General features: G+C 46.8%; 1 protein-coding gene across 3 annotated transcripts in view; it reads right to left on the reverse strand.

Moving 5' to 3' along the window:
- Nucleotides 1–675: 675 nt before the first annotated feature.
- The window catches only part of galnt1 (UDP-N-acetyl-alpha-D-galactosamine:polypeptide N-acetylgalactosaminyltransferase 1), a 226,755-nt gene continuing 204,211 nt past the window's right edge, over nt 676–23,219 (reverse strand). For all 3 annotated transcript variants that reach the window (XM_038797662.1, XM_038797661.1, XM_038797663.1), the window contains exon 12: nt 676–2,151. In XM_038797662.1, the coding sequence (XP_038653590.1) occupies nt 2,005–2,151 (147 nt within the window). In that variant the 3' untranslated portion in view covers nt 676–2,004. The remainder of the gene's footprint in view (nt 2,152–23,219) is intronic.

Below are 23,219 nucleotides of genomic sequence, written 5' to 3' on the forward strand. Positions count from 1 at the left end.
CAGTCCATATTTCCACCACCATCCGGGTGAGGACATGTTTCCTCAGGCCCCCTCTAATCATTTACTCCTCACCTTAAGACCCTCTGACCTCTGCCATGGGAAAAAGATTCTTACCATTTACCCGATCTATGACTCTTAGAATTTTGTATGTCGCTATCAGATCCCCCCCTCAGCCTCCTCTGCTCCAGGAAAAATAAACCCAGCCTAAGTGGCACACAGAGCACATCTGACAAGAACCCAAATTGACAAATACATGAATAGGATGGGAACAGAGGGATACGGACCCTGAAGTGTAGAATGTCTTAGGTTAGATGGACAGCATGATCAGCACAGGCTTGGAGGGCCGAAGGTCCTGTTTCTGTGGTGTATTTTTCTTTGTTCTTATCCAGTCTCTCCTCATAGTTGAAACTTTCCATACTAGGCAGCATCCTGGTGAATCTCCTCCGTATCCCCTCCAGTGCAGTAACTTCTGCCCGCTGGTGTGGCGACAGAACTGCACACAATATTCCGTCTGTGGCCTAACCAGTGCAGTATTTTACTTTTTTATTGGCACTGGTGGATGTCTGCAATCCATGGAACAATATCCAAATAATGGTTAGTCCTTTCAGAAAGAAGAGTAAAGGGAGAAAAAAAAAAGTGAAGGGAAACAAACCAAATATAAAGTTAACACAGAACTTGTATAAATTGGATATTTTATTGCTGTCTGATATTGCCGGATAGGTAGCAAACACACATGACTGAACCATTTTCAAAATTTTATTAGGAAAGAAGCAATCACCAGTATTTCACAGAATCTAGTGTAATTATACAAATAATGGAGTGGTAAGATGGTATATGGACGGAGCGAAGACTTCTTCCTGCAAAAACTCCAGCTGCAGCTCAATCCAACTGATGAATGAGCATTTATTACGGTAAATTTAATAGGTTTTATAAAACAAATATATAAAAAGAAAAAAAATAAAATCTACATCCAAGAGAATCTAGGCCACACACACTCCTAACATTATGGGCAAATGCATTATTCATCGAAAATACAAAGCCAAACTATACAGAAACATTTATTCACTATCATTCAGAAGTGGGTTAGTGAAATGCTCCTTGACTGGTTCATAGCAGCAGTTCTTGGAGGATAATTTGGGAAGGAGCCAAAAGAACAAAAGTCAACAGTCTGCAAAACCAGGGTGAGAAATTATGAAGGAGACAAATTAAACAAAATAAGATAGCTGAAGGCAAAAAACCATTTGCACAGTTTCCTTCCTCTAAGTGGCTTCTACTTTTCTATTATACCGTATCAAGGGTTAACTGAAACAATTGCGAATGCAAACAAAACAATGTTCACAATTTGTAAATCAGAACTGGTTAATTCTTCATTGAGGTATAAAAATCTACACAAAATTAAAGTTATCATAATTGTATTATTAATTTTCTCATGAATTCTGCCCTGTTAAATAGATTTTTATTCATACAAAAGTGATTTAAATGCATGTTTGATATATATTCATTGTACTCTTGCTCTGATATTATGTGATATTGGTTAACACAGAAAAAACAAAATGTTGAGATATTTTGGGCTATTTCTGGGGATATGTCACGATTTCAGACAAATACAACAATTGTGCAATTAAATTACAATGATATGATGCTGACACAGAAAACTAGTGATATTTCGGACCACTTCCTAGATTAAACCATATTTGCTTAATGAACAGTGCAAGTTCATTCATTGAGATTTAAACAATCTTGTCAGCCCCACTTTCCCCTTTTTAAATCAGTTAGAAACAATGTAAACATCAGTGTGCACAGTTTCTCCAAAGTCTGTAGTCTCAAACCATGAAGAAGGAAGGCAGTTCTAAGACCAAAAAGTTTTGCGTTGAACATCCTTCAAAATGAGTCCACACGCTCAGAGGAGGAACCTATTAGCTGCTAAAATGAAAGTTCATTTTAAGTACAAATCTAGCAGTAAGGTGCACAGAGGTAGCCCATTAAAACTTAAGAGCTGATCCATCAGAAAACCTCAGGGAGTGTGACATTACGCAGAATCCATTGTTGTGAACGGCTCCCATTGCAATCTTTCATGGTGGGCACCTGACTGTCCACCTCTGTGGATTTATCCAAGCACTGGTTGCTGTTCACGTGTAACAGTGTCAATTTCTGAAAAATTAAGTTAAAAATTGTTAGTGCTCTCAGGTCAATTGCTACTAATTTAAAAAGTGAGTGCAAACAAGTTATTTATAGAGAGCCTTCAAGCAGCCCAATATATAAAGGGAAAAATTAAGTGGTTCAGAATAAGATTTGGCAAATGCTTCAAGGATGCTATGAGAAGCATCGCTCAGTGAGATCTGGTATTCATTAATTATCCTGACAATATACAAGGAACAGAAGTTTTAAAGCCTGAGGCATTAACTACACAATCTTGTATTTAAATATATTGAAGACCTAGAGCTAGATATCTAAGTATAAAGACTTCCATTCAAAGAATTGAGGGAATAACCAAATTAAATGAATCTAAAAAGGATGTTTATCAATAGCTCAGTCGAGGATAAATTAAACACCTTATGAAAAACGATGATCACCAATAACAAAAACAACTCAGAGAAGCATAACTTTTAAATGGATTGAAAGGTAAAAGTGAAATGAAGAAAATGACCTTTAAAGCATGCAGGGAGAAAGGAGGACAGGAGGAGTTCAACTGTGATGAACATTAGATCATGGAGAAACATTAAATGAATGATTCAGATGCATAGGGAAATTGAGCTAAAACGTAGCTAAAGCAAAAAGTACAGAGGATACTGGAAGTCTGCAGAGGGATTTGAATAGTTTAAGTGAATGGGCTACGGTCTGGCAGATGGAATACAATGTTGACAAATGTGAGGTTATCCATTTTTGTAGGAACAGCAGCAAAAGGGATAATTATTTAAATAATAAATTATTAAAACATGCTGCTGTGCAGAGGGACCTGGGTGTCCTAGTGCATGAGTTGCAAAAAGTTGGTTCACAGGTGGTTAAGGCGGCAAATGGAGTTTTGTCCTTCATTGCTGGAGGGATGGAATTTAAGACTAGAGAGGTTATGCTGCAACTGTATAAAGTTGTTAGTGAGGCCACATCTGGAGTATAGTGTTCAGTTTTGGTCTCCTTACCTGAGAAAGGACGTAATGGCACTGGAGGGTGTGCAGAGGAGATTCACTAGGTTAATCCCAGAGTTGAGAGGGTTAGATTACGAGGAGGGGTTGAGGGGCTGGTTTAGCTCACTGCGCTAAATCGCTGGCTTTCAAATCAGACCAAGCAGGCCAGCAGCACGGTTCGATTCCCGTACCAGCCTCCCCGGACAGGCGCTGGAATGTGGCGACTAGGGGCTTTTCACAGTAACTTCATTGAAGCCTACTCGTGACAATAAGCGATTTTCATTTCATTTTTTCAGTAGACTGGGACTGTGCTCGTTGGAATTTAGAAGGATGCGGGGGGAGGGGTTATCTTATAGAAACATACAAAATTATGAAGGGAATAGATAGGATAGATGCGGGCAGGCTGTTTCCACTGGTGGGTGAAAGCAGAACTAGAGGGCATAGTCTCAAAATACGGGGAAGTAGATTTCGGTCTGAGTTTAGGAGGAACCACTTCGCCCAAAGGGTTGCGAATCTATGGAATTCCCTGCTCAGTGAAGCAGTTGAGGTTCTTTCATTAAATGTTTTCAAGATAAAGATAGATAGTTTTTTTTGAAGAATAAAGGATTATGGTGTTCGGGCGGGAAAGTGGAGTTGAGTCCACAAAAGATCAGCCATGATCTCATTGAATGGTGGAGCAGGCTCGAAGGGCCAGATGGCCTACTCCTGCTCCTAGTTCTTATGTTCTTATGACATATCAAGAAGCAAAATATGCAAAGTGAGAACATTGAAAAATACAAATAGGCTCAAAGTCAAGGATAAACACAAAGTACTAAATAGTCTGAATGAGTACATCCTCAAGGTATATGCAAAGGAAGATGTGAAAAATATGCCATTGTCAAAATCTGAGACAACCCAAGCAAAATCTTTTAATCCAATGACTTTGGCACAATTAAAGTGGAAGTCTTAGAAAAATTTAAAGGACTCCAAAGAACGACATTCCTTGGGGTAAATAGAATTTGCCCAGAAGTCCTAGGGTCACAAATGTGGAAAGGTAACAAGGGGGTTGGAAACATCATCTGTCATTTTAATTCTCCACCTTTCTCCTAAACTGCTCTCTCTGTCCTCACTCTCCTACAGTGTTCCAACGAAGCTCAAAGGAAGAGTGAGGAATAGCACCTAATCTTTCAATTAAGCACTTGGCACTTAAAAACCTTACGGAGTCAACACTGTGCTCAACAATTTCAAATTGTAACTTCTGACCCCATTTTGTTTCATTTTTTTCTTTGCTAGTTTTTCTCTTTCACATGGCAGATATTCATAATTTTGCCACTCATGCCTGATCTCGACCCAACTTTTGTTTCTTTACCTGTCCCATTAACACTCACTTTAGCCAGGTCCTATCAACCTTTCTGTCATTTAATGTCTCCTACCTTCCACCCCATCACAAACTTTTCCTTCCATTCTTTTTCACTTCCTTAAAAGCTCTTACACTTTTAACTTTTCTCAATTCTGATGAAAGGTCATGTTCCTGTAATGCTTTTAAAAAAATATTTTAAGGTATTTGAAAATTTTTATAACAGTAACAAAAACAATGACATCAACATAATAAAATAAACATCCCCCCCCAGCCCAATCGTCACACTCCTCAACCATACAATAACAACACCCCCCCCCCCCCGCCGGCCCCCGAATACTGCATCTCTTGACATTTTTAATTTTCCCCGAGAAAGTCGACGAACGGCTGCCACCTCCGGGAGAACCCTAACATTGACCCTCTTAAGGCAAACTTTATTTTCTCAAGACTGAGAAACCCAGCCATTTCACTAACCCAGGTCTCTACACTCGGGGGCTTTGAGTCCCTCCACATTAATAAGATCCGTCTCCGGGCTACCAGGGAGGCAAAGGCCAGGACGTCAGCCTCTTTTCGCCCCCTGAACTCCCGGATCTTTCGATACTCCAAAGACCGCTACCTCCAGACTTGGCACCAGCCATGTTTTTAGCACCGTGGACATTGCCTTAGCAAAACCGTGCCAAAACCCTCTAAGCTTCAGGCATGACCAAAACATATGGATATGATTTGCTGGGCTTCCCGCGCACCTCACACACCTATCCTCTACCCCGAAAAATTTGCTCATCCTAGCCACTGTCATGTGTGCCCGGTGGACTACCTTAAATTGTATCAGGCTAAGCCTGGCGCACGATGAGGAGGTATTAATCTTGCTTAGGGCATGGGCCCATAAACCCGCCTCTATGTCTACTTCTAGCTCATCCTCCCACTTGCCCTTAAGCTCCTCCATCAGAGTTTCCTCTGCCTCCGAAAGCTTCTGGTAAATATCCAATACCTTCCCCTCTCCCACCCAGGTACAGGAGACTACTCTATCCTGTATCCCCCGTGGTGGCAGCAGCAGAAAGGCTGGCACCTGTTTTCTCAGGAAGTCGCACACCTGCAAATACCCAAAACCATTCCCTGCTGGCAATTTAAATTTATCCTCCGAAGTTTTCAAGCTGGGAAAGCTCCCACCTATAAATTGATCCCCCATCCTTCTAATTCCTACCCTCTGCCAACTCTGGAAGCCGCCGCCATCTAGCCTACCCGGTACAAACATGTGGTTGTTTTAAATCGGGGTCCAAATCAATGCTCTGTTCATTCTCTTATATCTCCTCCACTGCCCCCAGATCCGCCACTACCACCGGACTTGTGGAGTATCGGGCCGGAGAGAACGGCAGAGGTGCCGTTACCAATGCTCCCAGACTGGTGTCTTTACATGACGCCGCCTCCATCCGCTCCCATGCTGACCCCTCCCCCACTACCCACTTCCTGATCATGGCTATATTAGCTGACCAGTAGTAATTGCAGAAGTTCGGAAGCGCCAACCCATCCTCCCCCCGACTGCGCTCCAGCAACACTTTCTTCACTCGCGGGTTTTACCCGCCCACACAAAGCCCAAAATAACCTTATTCACCCACTTGAAAAAGGCCTTAGGGATGAAGGTGGGGAGGCACTGAAAGACAAACAGAAATCTGGGGAGGACCATCATTTTTACGGTCTGTACCCTCCCCACCAGTGATAGCGGGAGCATGTCCCATCTCTTAAAGTCCCCTTCCATTTGTTCTACAAGCAGGGATAGGTTTAACTTGTGTAGTACCTCCCATTCCCGGGCCACCTGGATTCCCAGATATCGAACGCTCCTTCCTACCATTCTAAGCGGCAGCTCTCCCAATCTCTTCTCCTGCCCTCTTGCCTGGATCGCAAACATCACACTTTTCCCCATGTTCAATTTATACACCGAAAAGTTGCCAAATTCCCCCAAGATTCACATTACTTCCCCCATCCCCTCCAACGGATCCGAAATGTACAAGAGCAGTCAGTTGCGTAGAGCGAGACCCGGTGCTCCACCCCCCCCCCCCCCCCCCCCCCCCCCCCGAACCAGCCCTTTCCAGTTCCTAGAGGCTCTTAACACCATGGCCAATGGCTCTATGGCCACTGCAAACAGTAACGGGGAGAGGGGGCACCTTTGCCTCGTCCCTCGGTGTAGTTCAAAACACCCCGACCTCAATCGGTTCGTACACACACTCGCTACTGGTGCCTGATAGAGCAACCACACCCAGTCAATAAAGCCCTCACCAAACCCAAACCATCCCAGCGCCTCCCACAGGTAATTCCACTCCATCCGATCAAAAGCCTTCTCCACATCCATCGCTACCACCACCTCCACCTCCTCTCCTTATGAGGGCATCATAATAACATTTAAAATCCTTCGAACATTGGCTTTGAGTTGTCTGCCCTTTACAAATCCCATCTGGTCTTCCCCTATCACCCCCAGGACACAGTCCTCTATCGTTGTGGCCAGTATCTTGGCCAGCAGTTTGGCATCCACATTCAAGAGAGAAATTGGCCTGTATGACCCGCATTGCTCTGGATCCTTCTCCCTTTCAAGATCAATGAAATTGAGGCCTGCGACATTGTTGGGGGGAGGACTCTCTTCTCTCTTGCTTCGTTAAATGTCTTCACCAGCAGTGGGCTCAATATTTCTGAAAACTTCTTATAGAATTCCACCGGGTAGCCGTCAGGCCCTGGGGCCTTGCCCGACTGCATGCCCTCCAGCCCCTTGATTATTTCCTCAATCTCAATTGGGGCTCCCAGCCCCTCCACCAGGTCCTCCTCCACCCTCTGGAACCTCAACTGATCCAGAAATTGCCTCATCTCCTCCACTCCAGCCGGGGGTTCCAACTCATATAATTTACTATAAACCTCGTTCACCCTCGCTGGATCCATGATAGTATTACCATCTCTACTCTTTACTTTACCTATCTCCCTGGCTGCCTCACTTTTCCTGAGCTGGTGTGTCAAGCTGGTGCTTGCCTTTTCCCCGTACTCATAGATCCCCCCCCCATGCCTTTCTCAACTGTTCCACTGCTTTCCCTGTGGTCAACAGCCCAAACTTCACCTGTAACCTCCGCTGCTCCCTCAGTAGCCCCACGTCCAGGGCCTCTGAGTATCTCCTGTCCACCTGGAGTATCTCCTCCACTAATCTATCCCTCTCAGCCCGCTCCGCCTTTTCGCTGTGGGCCCGTATTGAGATTAATTCCCCTCTGACTACTGCCTTCAAAGCTTCCCAGACCGTCGCTGCAGAGACCTCCCCCATATCATTTGTTTCCAGGTGGTTCTGGATGGACTTGTTAGCACGCCCACAGACCACCTCATCCGCTAGCAACCCCAGTAACAGTTCCTCCCGTCAGCAAATCAGCTCCCCCCCTCCCCCCGAGCAACAACACTAAAAACCCAAACCCCAAGTCAAGCTCCAGCTTAACATCTGTCCACCCCCCACTGCGCTTCTGAGAGTCAGCAGACCCATGCTGACCCGATAGCTCCTGCCCCTGGCACCAAGCAGTCTGTCTCCCTATTGTACTCTCCTCTCTCCCCCCCACATGAATAAACATTTTAAAAGCATCACATTCCCCAGTAAACAAACAATAGAAAGAAAAACAGTGAAGAAACAAACACTTTAGAAAAATAGTCACCCAAAAAGTAGAACTAAATTCGAAGTCCAACAAGGTCCCTGCAAGACCGATCAACCTTTAACCATCCACATACCCCATTATTTCACATAGAGCTACTTAAATTTTTACAATCCAGCACCACAAATCGCTGCCACAGTACTTTTCCAAGGCTTAAGTGTCTTTTAATTCGCCTCCAGCTTCATTTATTTAATAAAGGTCTATACTTCGCCTGGCGTTTCAAAGTAGAAGTCACGTTACTCATGTGTGACCCACAGGCGGGCTGGGTACAGCATCCCGAACTTCACCCCCTTCTTAAAGAGGGTTGTTTTTGCCCGATTGAACCCAGGTTGAATCCGATTGAATCCACTCCCAGGTGCTGGTAAATGCGCAACTCAGTTCTCCAACTTGCTGCTCCGTTCTTTCTTGGCCCACCGCAAAACGTGTTCCTTGTCCATGAAACGGTGAGAATGTACCACCATGGCTCTCGGCGGTTCATTCGCTCTGGGCTTCCTTGCAAGGGCTCTGTGCGCACTGTCCAATTCCAGGGGCCGAAGGAACCCATCAACTTCTCCAACATGTCTGTCACATAGGCCTTCGCATCCGATCCCTCACTGCCTTCAGGGAGGCCAACAATTCTGAGATTCTGCCTCTTGGACCTATTCTCCAGGTCCTCCAGCTTCTCCTGCATTCTTTTCTGCCGGTCGTTCATCATCCCCACCTTGTTTTCCAGCATGGTTATATATTCCTCGTGCTTGGACAACTTTTGTTCGACCTTCTGGATCGCTCTCCCGTGGGTTTCCTGATTCTGAACCACTTGATCAATTGAAGCCTTAATTGGGTCCAGCGTATCCTTCTTCTGCTTGGCGAAGCAATCCTCGTAAAACTTCACCAGCTGCTCCGTCGACCACTGTGCCGTCTCCCCGTGCCTGTTGCCCTCCGCCATGCTGTCCCATGTTACCAGCTCTGCTTGCGTCTCCCTTATAGGACTTTGTCGTCTCACATGGCCACTTCTGGTCCAATTCTCCATACACCGGAGGGGAATTTCTCCTTACTGTCTCACTCTTCACTGCTTTATCCCATAAAATCCAAAAAAAAAAACCCGGGGGAAAAGGTCCAAAAGTCCATTACAGGCGGGAGCTATCAAATATGCTCGCCACCAGAAGTCATATTCCTGTAATGTTAACACTCTCGGTCTACAGACCTTCTGAGTATTTTTCGTATTTTCTGTTTTTATTTCAGATATCCAGCATCTGCAATACTTTACTTTCACTTTCTATTTCTTGACTTGGTTGCTAAATGGAATATTATGTAATAATGGCCCGGACCTCCCCAGGACCTTCCAAAAACATCTCCGAATTGGAGTTATGACTTAACTGGGTAGTTACCACTACTCCCTCCTGCAATGTTACCCCCCGCATTGATCATACACCTACCGACCCTACCCATTCACTCTTTTATCCAATCATCCATTTCCTATTCACTAATATTTACACTGGCCATTTAAACTTACCGTATGGCAGGTAGTTCCAGAAAAAGGGGTGTGGCTTCCCCTTGAAGCTCCATTGCTACTATAAAGTTGGTTGTACTTGCCACATTTCTGAAGAAGTCAGCCTCAGAAGACCCAGCCAGAAATGGGGAGCAGTGCCAGAGCACTGTAAGGTAGGAGTGAAGCAGAAATGGTGACTGCCACATTGTGGATGATGTGGGCCAATATGTAATAAAACACTTGTTTCATTTCAGTTAAAAGATCTTAAACAATTCAGTGTCACCTAAAAGAAGCTTACTACCTGGTTAAATAGCACCAACAATTAAAAAGCGGGATCCTTGGTTTTATAAACAGGTTATGCTTAACCATTATAAATCACCAGTTATGTCTCAGCTCGAACATTCTGTTTGTCAAGGCCTTGGAACAAGTGTATAAGAGATTTACCTGAATGATATTGGGGTGAGGGACTTCAGGATGTACAGTCTAGTGATGCTGCGATTGTCGTTAGAGGACAGAAGGTTAATTGGAGTTTTTAATGAAAGTGTTCAAAACAATAAGCTTTGAACTCCCAGTGATGGGAATGTGCTGAGTAGCTGCACATCAGGTGGCTCTCCTCCCACAAACCTGAAAAAGCCTGCTAATACAATGAAAAAAAAAGGTATCCCCACACCTCAACCAACACCAAACCAAGCAGAGATGCCGAGCAACAGCAACTTGAGGCCAAAACGAGACGAGAAATGGGAAAAGCCAGGAGAAGCAAATGGCTGAACCGGAAGACGCACAAGGCAACGGGATGCGGGCCAAGCCAGAGTGAGAAGGACCGACTCGCCGCACAAGGAGCACCCCCCTCACCAGAAGGTGGTTGGACGATGTTTCTCTCAAGGGAATGGAGAAGAGAGGGGACAAAAAACGATATTCAGATGGCGATCGCGGAAGCTCTGGCGACCATGCTGGCGACCCTTGACAAAGCGGAGAGGCGACTGGAAGCCCAGGAGGGCACCATAAAGGAGCTAGAAAAGGCCTCAACAGAACAGAGAGACTGGATTGCTGCTCTGAAGAAAGAGATAACAAGGTTGGTCACGACGCAGAGGAATCTGAGGGGAAAGATAAATGATCAGGAAAACCAAGGTGATCACAAAGCCAAAACCTGCAGATAGTGGGCCTGCCAGAGAGGATCGAAGGCAGGTACCCCAGCTTCGTCTCAACACGATTGACCACCTCTTTGATCAAATCCACCGCCCGGGCCAGGTCCTCCAGACTTCTCGTTCAGGAAGCTCACCAGCTGGTCCATTGACCACTGGCCTCCTCATATCCACCTATTAACCGGGGAAAAGGTCCGAAAAAACCATCGCGAGTGGGAGCCACTAAATGTGCAACCACTCACTCCATGGCTGCCACCAGAAGTTGATGGGAACATTCCTGACCTGGACTCACATCGGTTGTTCATGGTGGGGGTGGGGATTTTAATACGGCCATCGAACCAAGCTTGGACCAGTACAGCCCGAGGTCAGGGAAGGTGTCGGCAATGACAAAGGAACTGAAGGAGTTTATGGAGCTTATGGTGGTGGTGGGGGGGACCCATGGAGGTTTGGGAGGCCCATGTACTCCTGGATTTACCTTTTTTGTGGTGGACTGGGCGTTGTTTTTTTTTAAATCATAGAATTTACAGTGCAGAAGGAGGCCATTCGACCCATTGAGTCTGCACCGGCTCCTGGAAAGAGCACCCGACCCAATGTCAGGTGCTCCACCCTATCCCCATAACGCAGTAACCCCACCCAACACTAAGGGCAATTTTGGACACTAAGGGCAATTTATCATGGCCAATCCACCTAACCTGCACATCTTTGGACTGTGGGAGGAAACCGGAGCAGCCGGAGGAAACCCACGCACACACGAGGAGGATGTGCAGACTCCGGACAGACAGTGACCCAAGCCAGAATCGAACCTGGGACCCTGGAGCTGTGAAGCAATTATCCTATCCACAATGCTACCGTGCTGCTGGAGGGGATGGTCGATTCGGAGTATTTGGCGATCGTTTTCTCCGACCATGCGCTGCACTGGGTGGATTTGCGGGTGGATCTGGTGGGGGCTCAGCACCCTTAGTGGAGACTGGATGTGGGGTTGTTGGTGGATGAAGTGTGCGAGCTGCCAATCGGGGGTATGTGGAGCTCAATGACACCGGGGAGGTCACGTCCACCGCGGAGGCACGCAAGGCGGTGTTCAGAAGTTTATTTCAATTTGGGCTCATAGGAAGAAAGCGGAATGGGCAGAGATTGCAGTAGAGGAGATTCCGAGGGTGGACAGAAGGTATTTGGAGGCCCCGGAGGCAGGGCTATTGAAGAAGAGGCAGAATCATAGGTTTGCACCATTCAAGATTTTGTGAACTGAGAGGTTCCATCTTTTCCTGGAACACCATCCTTGGGATTGCAAGACAAGGTGCTGTTAAAGAAGCAGATAAGGGAGGGAAGGTGTCTGTAAGGAGCTGACGATTGGGAGGTGGTCCCAGTGGGGGGATACAAGTGGAAGGAGGAGCTGGGAGGGGAGGGTAAGCTTAGACGTGAGCTGAGGCCCTGCGGATAGTGAATGTGTCTTCGTTGTGTGTGAGTCTAAGCCTTAAGATTCACAGGGCACATATGATGGTAGTGCAGATGAGTAGTTTTCTGACAGGGTAGATGACAGGTGTGGGCGGTGCATGGGAGGCCTGCGAATCATGTCCACATGTTCCGGGCATGTCTGAAGCTGAAAGGCGTTCTGGCAGGGGTTTGCAGGCATAATGTCTGAAGTGTTGTGGGGTCAAAGGTGGCCCGGAGTCCAGAGATAATGATATTCGGGTTGTCGTAAGATCTGGGAGTCCAGGGCAAGAGGGAGGCCGGTATCTTTGCCTTTGCCTCCCTGATAGCCTGGAGAGAGATTGTTCTTGGATGGAGGGGAACCGGAGCTGCAGAAAGTGGCGGGGTGGTGAGTGACCTGGCAGAATTCAAGGCTGGAGAAGGTCAAGTTCGTTCTGAGGGGGTGGGTTGATGGGTTAGCTCGGAGGTGGAAGCCGTTAATGGACTCATCAGAACGTAACATAAGAACTAGGGGCAGGAGTAGGCCACCTGGCCCTTCGAGCCATTCAATGAGATCATGGCTGATCTTATGTGGACTCAGCTCCACTTTCCTGACTGAATACCACAACACTTAGTTTTTTGAAGAATAAAGAAATAATTTATCTTTATCTTGAAAACATTTAATGAAGGAGCCTCAACTGCTTCACTGGGCAGGAAATTCCACAGATTCACAACCCTTTGGGTGAAGAAGTTCCTCCTAAACTCAGTCCTAAATCTACTTCCCCTTACTTTGAGGCTATGCCCTCTAGTTCTGCTTTCACCTACCAGTGGAAACAACCTGCTCGCATCTATCCTATCTATTCCCTTCATAATTTTATATGTTTCTATAAGATCCCCCCACATCCTTCTAAATTTCAACGAGTACAGTCCCAGTCTACTCAACCTCTCCTCGTAATCCCTCAACTCTGGGATTAACCTAATGAATCTCCTCTGCATACCCTCCAGCGCCAGTACGTCCTTTCTCAGGTAAGGAGACCAAAACTGAAAACAATACTCCAGGTGTGGCCTCACTAACACCTCCTATAGTTGCAGCATAACCGTTGTAGTCTTAAACTCCACCCCTTTAGCAATGAAGGACAAAGTCTATTCGTTTTCCTCAATTTCCATCCAGATGCCTCGCATTTCTTCCTTGATGATAGATTCTAGCGTCTTCCCTACTACCGAAGTTAAGCTCACTGGCCTATAATTACCCGCTTTCTGCCTACCTCCTTTTTTAAACAGTGGTGGCACGTTTGCTAATTTCCAATCCGCCGGGACCATCCCAGAGTCTGGTGAATTTTGGTAAATTATCACTGGTGCATTTGCAATTTACCTAGCCATCTCTTTTAGTACTCTGGGATGCATTCCATCAAGGCCAGGAGACTTGTCAACCGTTAGCCCCATTAGCTTGCCCATCACTACCTCCTTAGGTGATAACAATCATCTCAAGGTTCTCACCTGTTATAGTCTCATTTCATCAGTCACTGGCATGTTATTTGTGTCTTCTACTGTGAAGACCGAGCCAAAATACCTGTTCAGTTCCTCAGCCATTTCATCTCCCATTATTAAATCTCCCTTCTTATCCTCTAAAGGACCAATATTTACCTTAGCCACTCCTTTATGTTTTATATATTTGTAGAAACTTTTACTATCTGTTTCTTTAAGGAGGACTGAAGAGTCAGCAAGGGTGTGGGGTGGTATGGGGGTTAAAATAGGGAAGGCAGGACGGGAGAAGGGGGCGAGTGTGGGGAAAGTGGGTGTCGGTTTGGCCTTTTGGCTATGAGGAGTGTGAGGCCAGGTATAATGCCTGGATCGCTTGTGGGGACCATGAATTGGTATCAATTTGAATTTGAATTGGTTGTTGGAGCAGGCAAAGGAGCTGGATTGGGGGTTGCCATTGTCCACACTCTTGAGCTCTGACTTTGTAACTCTGACAGTCTTCGGGGTGTCAGAACAGCCAGATCTCTTCGTGGGGAGGAGCGCCGACACCCCTGCCTTTGCCTCCCTATTCACCCGCCGAAGAATCCTGCTTGGCTGCCGATCAGCAGCACCACCACCACCCAAAACTGCAGACGGGCTGGCTGACTTATTGGAATTTTTCCAGATGGAGAAAATTTAATTTGCCATTCAGGGGTCGGAAGAAGGCCTTCACAAAACATGGGAGCCACTTGCCCACTGTTCCAAGACCTGTTTGTAGCCAACAGCCAGTGGAAAGGAGGGGGAAGCCATGGTACAACAACAAACGCACACGAAATGGAAGGGGGGGGGGGGGAGAAACGATGAAGAGGTGTGGAGCCCTGTGATTATCACTCACACTGTTTGTTCATGTAAATACCCACATTCCAACCATTCTTCACAGTCCAATCTGTAATTATCTTGTAATTGTGTCTCTCCTATATATGCTCTACTTGTGAACCTGCCTCCACTTCACCTGATAAAGGAGCAGCGCTCCAAAAGCTAGTGATTTCAAATAAACCTATTGGACTTTAACCTGGTGTTGCAATACCTCTTAACCTGATTAAACCCAAAGTTAACATTTCAAATAAAATCAGGAAGTGTAGTACCTACAATTTGTCAGCTCAACCATTTTACAAAAAATATTCATGCTCCCAAATAACCAGCGACTGAAAATGGGAGTAATCTACACAGGTAAATTTAATCTCCAAATAACTGCTGACCAGCATCCATAGCAAAGATCCTTGTACAGAGCTAGGCTCTCACAGATTTAATTAAATCTCAGGTATAAAATGGGGAATATTTCCTTCAATGTGAATGGCAGTTAGGAAATCAATGACCTGACTTTTACAGCTTATTTTCCCTCAAAAGGGCTCACATTTAGAGCACGTTAATCCCGCATGCCATAAGTCTGATGCAGTTCAGAATTTTCTCAAGGCTGAATCTAGAGCTCTCTTGATGGTTCAGAAAACTTATCCAGCAGCAGGAGGGTATTCAGAAAAATTAATGACTCACATAGAAATAGGAGTAAGCCACTTAGCCCCTCTAGTCTGTTCTGCCTATCAATGAGATCATGGCTGACCAATAACCTCACTCCTTGGGTGAAATTCTCTGACCCCCCCAGGGTCGGAGAAATGCCCGGGGCCGCCGAAAATCCTGCCCCCACCAATTCCCGGGTGGCCGAAGTCCCGCCGCTGAGAGGCCTCTCCCGCCGCCGTGGTTTGAACAACCGCTGGTGGCGGCGGGAGCGGGACCCCGGGTCCTGGGAGAGCGCGGGGAGATCGGAACCCGGGGGGGGGGTGCCCCCACGATGGCCAGGCCCGCGATCGGGGCCCACCGATCGGTGGGCGGGCCAGTGCTGTGGGGGCACTCTTTTTCTTCAGCCGCCGCCACGGCCTCCACCATGGCGGAGGCAGAAGAGAATCCCCCAGCGTGCATGCGCCGGTGGTGGCGTCAGCGGCAGCTGACGCACTGGCGCATGCGCAAACCGGCGTAGGCCTTTCGGCCGGCACCGGGCGTCAAAGGCCGCTGGAGTCGGTTTGGGCGCCAGTCGGTGTGATGCCAACCGCTCTGGCACGGGCCTAGCCCCTCAATGTGAGGGCTTGGCTCCTAAAGGTGCGGAGAATTCGGCACTTTTGGGAAGGCCCGATGCCGGAGGGGTTGGCGCCACTCCGCTACGCCGGGACCCCCCGCCCCGCCGGGTAGGGGAGAATCCCGCCCCTTATATCTGTCTTTGCCCATCACAGAAGCAATATCTTGGAGATAAGGGAGTCTGACTAGTTTACAATAATAAGGGTCTGCACGTCCTCCCCGTGTGTGCGTGGGTTTCCTCCGGGTGCTCCGGTTTCCTCCCACAGTCCAAAGATGTGCGGGTTAGCTGGATTGGCCATGCTAAATTGCCCGTAGTGTCCTAAAAAAGTAAGGTTAAGGGGGGGGTTGTTGGGTTACGGGTATAAGGTGGATACGTGGGTTTGAGTAGGGTGATCATTGCTCGGCACAACATCGAGGGCCGAAGGGCCTGTTCTGTGCTGTACTGTTCTATGTTCTAAGGGTGCAGTCAATGCAGGCATACCCACATGTCCACAGTCAGCTAATAAAATTTATAAAAACTTTTATTTACTGTGCTAGGATCACATGAACCAAGTACACAAATCATTCCCAATCTCGTTATTTTGAAAATGCAATCCGTTGGAAATCACAATGAATTTAGTCAGATGATATAGTAAACTTAAAAAATTGCATGCATTATAAAGACAGCAAAAGTTATATCTCTGTTCCGTTACTGTTGGTAGGTCAAGATCCTGGAACTCCCTCCCTAATGGGTATACTGTGGGTATACCTACACCACTTGGAATGCAGCTGTTCAAGAAGGCAGTCAGCACCGACCTTTCCAAAGGTTATTAGAGGGGAAGAGACTGTGGACATCACATCCAATGCGATGATAATTGGTTAGTGTGTTGCTTTATGTTTGGTGGTGTCGAGTTTGAATGTTGTGGTTGCACACAACTGGTGAATATTCCATTTTATTATTGATAATATTATCAATAATCTTATTCAGCAACTTTACAATTTCCAACAACCCTACAAGACCCCCCAAGCCACCTCACCACCCCCTCCAAACAATCAATGATAACCAACTCCCAAAAACACATGATAAAGAAACTCAACAATTGTAGAACCCATCACTTGCCCCCACCCCCGAGCAAATCTCACCTTTTCCAGGGCCAGAAACTCCAGCAGGTGTCCGGCATGCCAAGGTACAGGGTGGAAAAGCTGATCTCCACCCCAACAAGACCTGCCTACAAACAATCAGCGAGGTGAAGGCTAAAATATCTGCCCCCACACCCCCCTTGTAGCTCCGGCTGGTCCGAGATCCCGAATATGGCTTCTAGGGGACCGGGCTTTACATCCACAGGACCAAAACATATCTACATGATTCACAGGACCCCTCCCACATCGCTCAGAGACATCTTCCACTCCTTCAAACAGCCGGCTCATCCTAAACTTTTAGGTGCGCCCGGTACACCACCTTCAGCTGTATGAGCCCCTCACAAATGAAGTAGAGGCATATACCCCCCGCAGCACCTCGCACCACAGGCCCTCCTCCAGTGCCAGCTCTATAGACATCTTAACCCACTCCATAGACACCCCATCCTCCCCCAAAATCCTCGAGATGAACCCCTCCCCCAATCCCCCTGTTGCCAGCACCACCTCCATCAATGAGGCAGATGCCATCAGGAACTTGGGGAAGACCTTCCTCGCAAAGTCCCGCACATGCACATACCTCACACTCGCCCCATGCCAGCCCAAACGTCTCACCTGTCATAATATACACCAGTATATCATGGTGCAGACACACACTGAAGGACACACACAGGGACCAATCAACATGTACAAACACTGCAGCCAATCACCAGTTAGAATACACACACTATAAAGGCAGAGGGCACCACGCTTCCCGCTCATTCTGGGTGCTGCCTCTCAGGTGTAACAAGAACTCATCCAGTCCAGCACAGACTCACACCACGTGCTGAGAGAATCAACTGGTTCGGACAAGGCCCAGGTCTCTAGTTTAAGTTAGCATCATTTAGACCTACAGTCATCATGTGTTAGTTAGTCAGAAGGAGTTAATAAAATTGAGTTGAACCTTCATCAGTGTTGGAAGTGTCTGTTCATCTCAAGTCTACACTAGCCAACACTTCATGGTACCAGAAGTTGAGGGATGCTAGCACTTCTGAAACCTACCATTCAGTGATTTGTCTTCCACCAGTCTCGTGCCATCCTACAGAATGGACTCCCTTCGCCCGCCGCCGCCTCTCCGCATTGCCAGGAATCTGGGCTCGAACTGGAAACTTTTCAAACAGCACTTCCAGCTGTACCTCGAGGCCAGGGACCTGGAAGCTGCCTCAGACGTACGGAAGATTGCTCTCTTCCTCTTCACAGCCGGTGACCACGCTCTGCACATTTTCAACTCGCTCAGCTTCGGTGAGGGGGAGGACAAATCGAAGTTCAAGACCGTAATTCTAAAGTTCGACAGCCACTGCGCGGTCGAGGTCAACGAAAGCTTCGAGAGATACATGTTTCAGCAGTGAATTCAGGGTAAGGACGAACCTTTCCAGTCCTTTATTACCCACCTCCGCGTCCTTGCGCAGTCCTGCAACTACGGTTCCACCTCTGACTCCATCCTCCGTGACCAGATTGTTTTTGGTGTTCAATCTGAGCCCCTGCGCCAGCAGCTATTAAAAGTAAAGCAGCTCACTCTCTCTACGGGCATTGAGACCTGTGTACTTCATGAACATGCCTCCACGCGCTACTCCTGCATCCAGGCCACTGAAACGGTGCGGCAAGCCCCTTACGAGGCAGAACGGGTCCAAATGATTAAACCTGTTCAGGCTCTGGATCTGAACGATGGCGGCCATTTCGCGGAGTCCCACGCTTACACGCAGCGAGCGTGCTGACGTCACGGACCGCTTCGCGCAGGTGCGAGCCACGCTGGATCGCCTCCCGCATGCGTGGTGGCGCGATGAACGTCCCGACGCTCCGACGTGCGGCAACTGTGGCTCCGCCCACTTAAAGCGGCAATGTCCCGATGCTGCCTGCAATGTGGCAAACGAGGCCACTACGCTGCAATGTGCAGATCTTCCCTGTCTGCTGTTTTTAAGGAGGTCCACCCAGCCCCAGAGGCGTCAGGGCTATCCAGCCTGCCATCAATGAACCTACTCCAGACCTTGCTTCCGACTGTGCCTGCGATGACCCACAGGTCCCGTTCCAAATCGGCATCGTTACCACGAACAGGATGTCCCCCAAGCGTGGCACTGACCCCGTCCACAGCATCGGCCAGGATGATGAGTGGTGTGCCACCCTTACGGTCAACCAGAGTTCGTCGCCCACCTCAGAGACTGAACTTATGAACTCTGTACACATGTGGACTTTCTGAAATGTTTTATTTCTATATCCTTCATTGTTGCATTCGTTCTCCAGTGATCTGTAAATAGATTAGTTGGTTGTTCCAGTTCATGGTAGTCATCTGCACCAGGCACCTTCCTCTGTAAATAGTCTTGTTCCCTGTATATAGCTTTGTACATATGTCTTCGCACCGTACACGTAGCTAGGTACACTCTCCACACACCCACACTATTTATTATCACATGCCTATATCAACATTTTTTATAAAGGGGATGTCATAATATACACCAGTATCCAGTATATCATGGTGCAGACACACACTGAAGGACACACAGAGGGACAAATCAACATGTACAAACACCGCAGCCAATCACCAGTTAGAATACACACATTATAAAGGCAGAGGGCACCACGGTTCCCGCTCATTCTGGGTGCTGCCTCTCAGTGTAACAAGAACTCATCCAGCCCAGCACAGACTCACATCACGGGCTGAGAGAATCAACTGGTTCGGACAAGGCCCAGGTGTCTAGTTTAAGTTAGCATCATTTAGACCCACAGTCATTTAGACCCACAGTCCTTGTGTGTTAGTTAGTTAGAAGTAGTTAATAAAATTGAGTTGAACCTTCATCCGTGTTGGAAGTGACTGTTCATCTCTCAAGTCTCCACTAGCCAACACTTCATCACCTAGCTCCTCTAAACTCGCAAATCACCCTTTCAGAAACAGGTCCTCCATTTCCTCACTCCCCCCCCCCCCCCCCCCTCCCCCACTCTTCCCATCCCTGGAATCTTGCATTTATCCTACCCAGCTCAAACCCATGATTCCTCCTAATCAGCATCTTCCCTGACCCAGTTCCCAACCTAAAATGCTGCCTAAACTGCCTCCAGATCTTCAACGAAGCCACCGCCACCAGACTCACCGAATACATGCCTGGGGCCATCGGGAGCGGCACAGTTGCCAGTGCCTGTAATCCCGCTCCAATAACTGCATGGGGAAGTCGCACGATCACGGGCAAGAGCCTGCCTCCATCCTCACCCACAAAGCAGCCCCCCCCTTCCAAATCTTCTTTGCATTTGCTGGTGAATAATAAAACATCAATTTCGGGAGTCCTAGCCACTCCCCCCCACCACCACCGTCCCCACTGCAGTATCACCTTCCTAATCCTAGCTACGTTCTGCGTATTTTAACAAAATACCACATAAAAGGCTGGTTAACAAAATTGAGGCTCATGGAATAGGAAGGTCAGTCAGAGATGGATAAAAACATTGGCTTAAAGAGAGAAAACAAAACCAAAGAATTGTTACAGCAGAGGAGATGGTCATTTGGCCCATCATGTACGCACCAAATCTCTCAGCAATTCCCTCAGTACCATTCTCCCCATAACTCAGCACATTCTTCCATTCCGATAACAATGAAATTATTTGTTAAATGCTTTATTGAACCAGAGTCCACCACACACTCGGGCAGTGCATTCCAGGACTTAACCACGCGCTGCATGAAAATGATTTTCAAATATCACTTTTGCTTCTTTCGCCAATTAGTTTAAATCTGTGCCCTCTTGTTTTAATCCATTCATGAGCGGGAACAGTTTTCCCCCTATCTACTCTGTCTGACCCCCTCATGATTTTGAATACCTTATCAATCCTCTTAGCTTTCTTTCCTTCAGAGAAAACAGTCCTAGCTTCTTGAATCGACCTTCATAACTGAAGCTCCTTATCCCTGGAACTGTCCTTGTGAATAACTACTCTCTTCAATGCCTGAAGATCCTTCCTAAAGTGCAGTATCCAGATCTGGAAGCAATACTCCAGCAGAGGCTCCTAACTCGTGTCTTATACAAGTTCGGCATAACCTCCTTGCTCTTGTACTCTATGCCACCTACCCTGCACATCTTTAGGTTGTGGGGGTGAAACCCACGCAAATACGGGGAGAATGTGCAAACTCCACACTGACAGTGACCCAGAGCTGGGATCGAACCTGGGATCTCTGTGCAGTTAGGTGGCAGTATTAACCACTGCACCACTGTGCTGCCCCTTGTATGCTTTATTAACCATGCTCTCAACCTCATAGCCGCCTTCAATGACTTGTGCACACATACACCCAGGTTCCTCTGCTCCTGTATACCCTTTAGAAGTGTACCCATAATTTTATATTCTCTCCATGTTCTGCCTACCAAAATGGATCACTTCACATTTCTCTACATTAAACTTCAACTGCCACCTGACTGCCCATTCCACCAACTTGTCCATGTCTTTTTGAAGTTCTACAGTATCCTCCATCCACACAATTCACAATGCTTCAAGTTTCATGCCATCTGCAAATGCTGAAATTGTGCCCTGTACACCAAGGTCAAAGTTAATATAGATCAAGAAAAGCAAGGGTCTCAAAACTGACTCCACTACAAACCTTCCTCCAGCCTGAAGAACATTAACCTCTCTGTTTCCTATCATTCAACCAATTTCGAATCCATATTGCTCATGTCCCTTTTTCCCCCACAATTTATAACTTTTCTCAAAGTTGTGTAGCAGTGTAGAAATGCTTTTTGGAAGTCCATGTAAACCACGTCACCAGCATTGTCCTAATCAATTTATGTCAAAAAAACAAGTTAATTAAATAGATTTTCCCCTCAATAAATCCATACTAAGTTTCCTTAGTTAATCCACATTTGAACAGCTGACTAATAATTTTGCCCAAGTTTGTTGTTTCTAGAAGTTTCCCGACCACCACTGTTAAACTGGCCTGTAGTTGCTGGGCTTATTTTTACATCCTTTTTTGAACAAGGATGTAAAGTTTCAATTCTCCAGTCCACAGGCGCCAACCCTCAAGTGTAAGGAGACTGAAAAATTGTCAAAACAGCAGGTCATGGCACATGGCTGTATTTTGATGGGAGGATGATGGACAGTGGCGTTCCACACAGTGTTAGGTCTATCGCATGTTTTATTAAGTATGAGGTGATGCACTTGGGCAGGACAAACTATGCAATGGAATTCATGATAAATGGAAAGCACCAAGGATCAGGGGGACCTTGGTATGCATGTAAACTGATCCCTTAAGGGAGCAGAGCAGGTGGCTACAGTGGTCAAGATATATAGTATACTTGCCTTTACTAGCCGAGGCATAGGGTTTAACAGCAGGAGATTATGTTGGAACTGTATAAAACGTTGGTTAGACCACAGCTAGAGTATTGTGTGCAGTTCTGGAATCCACATTACAAGAGGGATGTGATAGTGCTGGAAAAGGTGCAGAGGAGATTTACCAGGATGTTGCCTGGGCTGGAGAGTTTCAGTGAATAGAGGTTGAATAGACTGGGGTTGTTTTCCTTGGAGAAGACGGGATTGAAGGAGGGGGGGGGGGGAAGAGATTGAGATATATAAAATTATGAGGGGTACAGATAAGGTAGAATTATTTTCTCTTGGTGGAGGGATCAATGACCAGGCAGCATAGATTTAAGTAAGGGGCAGGAGGTTTAGAGAGGTTAAGAAGAAAAGCATTTTCACCCAAAGGGTGGTGGGAATCTGGAACTCACTGCTTGAAAGGGTGGTGGATTCAAAGACCCTCATGACATTTAAGAAGTATTTAGATGTCACTTGTGATGCCGAAGCAAACAAGGATATGGGCCAAATGCTGGAAAATGGGCCAAAGGACCTTTTCTGTGCCGTAGACCTCTATGACTCTACAAATGACTTGGATATTAAGTACAATTTCACAATTTGCCAATGACACCAAACTTGGTTTGGCAGATAGCAAGGATGATACCAATCAATTGCAACAGGACAGAATACGCAGCAGAATAAGCAGATAAGTATCATAAGGAATTTAAGAGACATGTCAGGTTATCCATTTCGGCAGAAGAGATGGGGAGACGCAGTATAGGCTAAATGGCGCAGTTCTAAAGAGTGTGCAGGGGTAGAGGGACCTGCGGGGTTCATGTACATCCATTATTGAAGGTGGCAGAAAATACTGAGAGAGTAGTTAGCTTTCTTGAGCTTCATAAATAGAAACATTTAATACAAAAGCTGGGAAGTTATGCTGAACCTTGTACCACTCTAATTAGCCCACATCCAGAATATTGCAGTCAGTTCTGCTACATGACGATCCTGGAGTGGGTGAAGATGTTTTGACCAGAATGGTCCCAGGAATGAAGGATTTTAACGACAAGATTAGGTTGGAGAAGCTGGCATTGA

The sequence above is a fragment of the Scyliorhinus canicula genome, chromosome 5 (assembly GCF_902713615.1).
Source record: "Scyliorhinus canicula chromosome 5, sScyCan1.1, whole genome shotgun sequence".
In the NCBI taxonomy this organism is placed as follows: domain Eukaryota; kingdom Metazoa; phylum Chordata; class Chondrichthyes; order Carcharhiniformes; family Scyliorhinidae; genus Scyliorhinus; species Scyliorhinus canicula.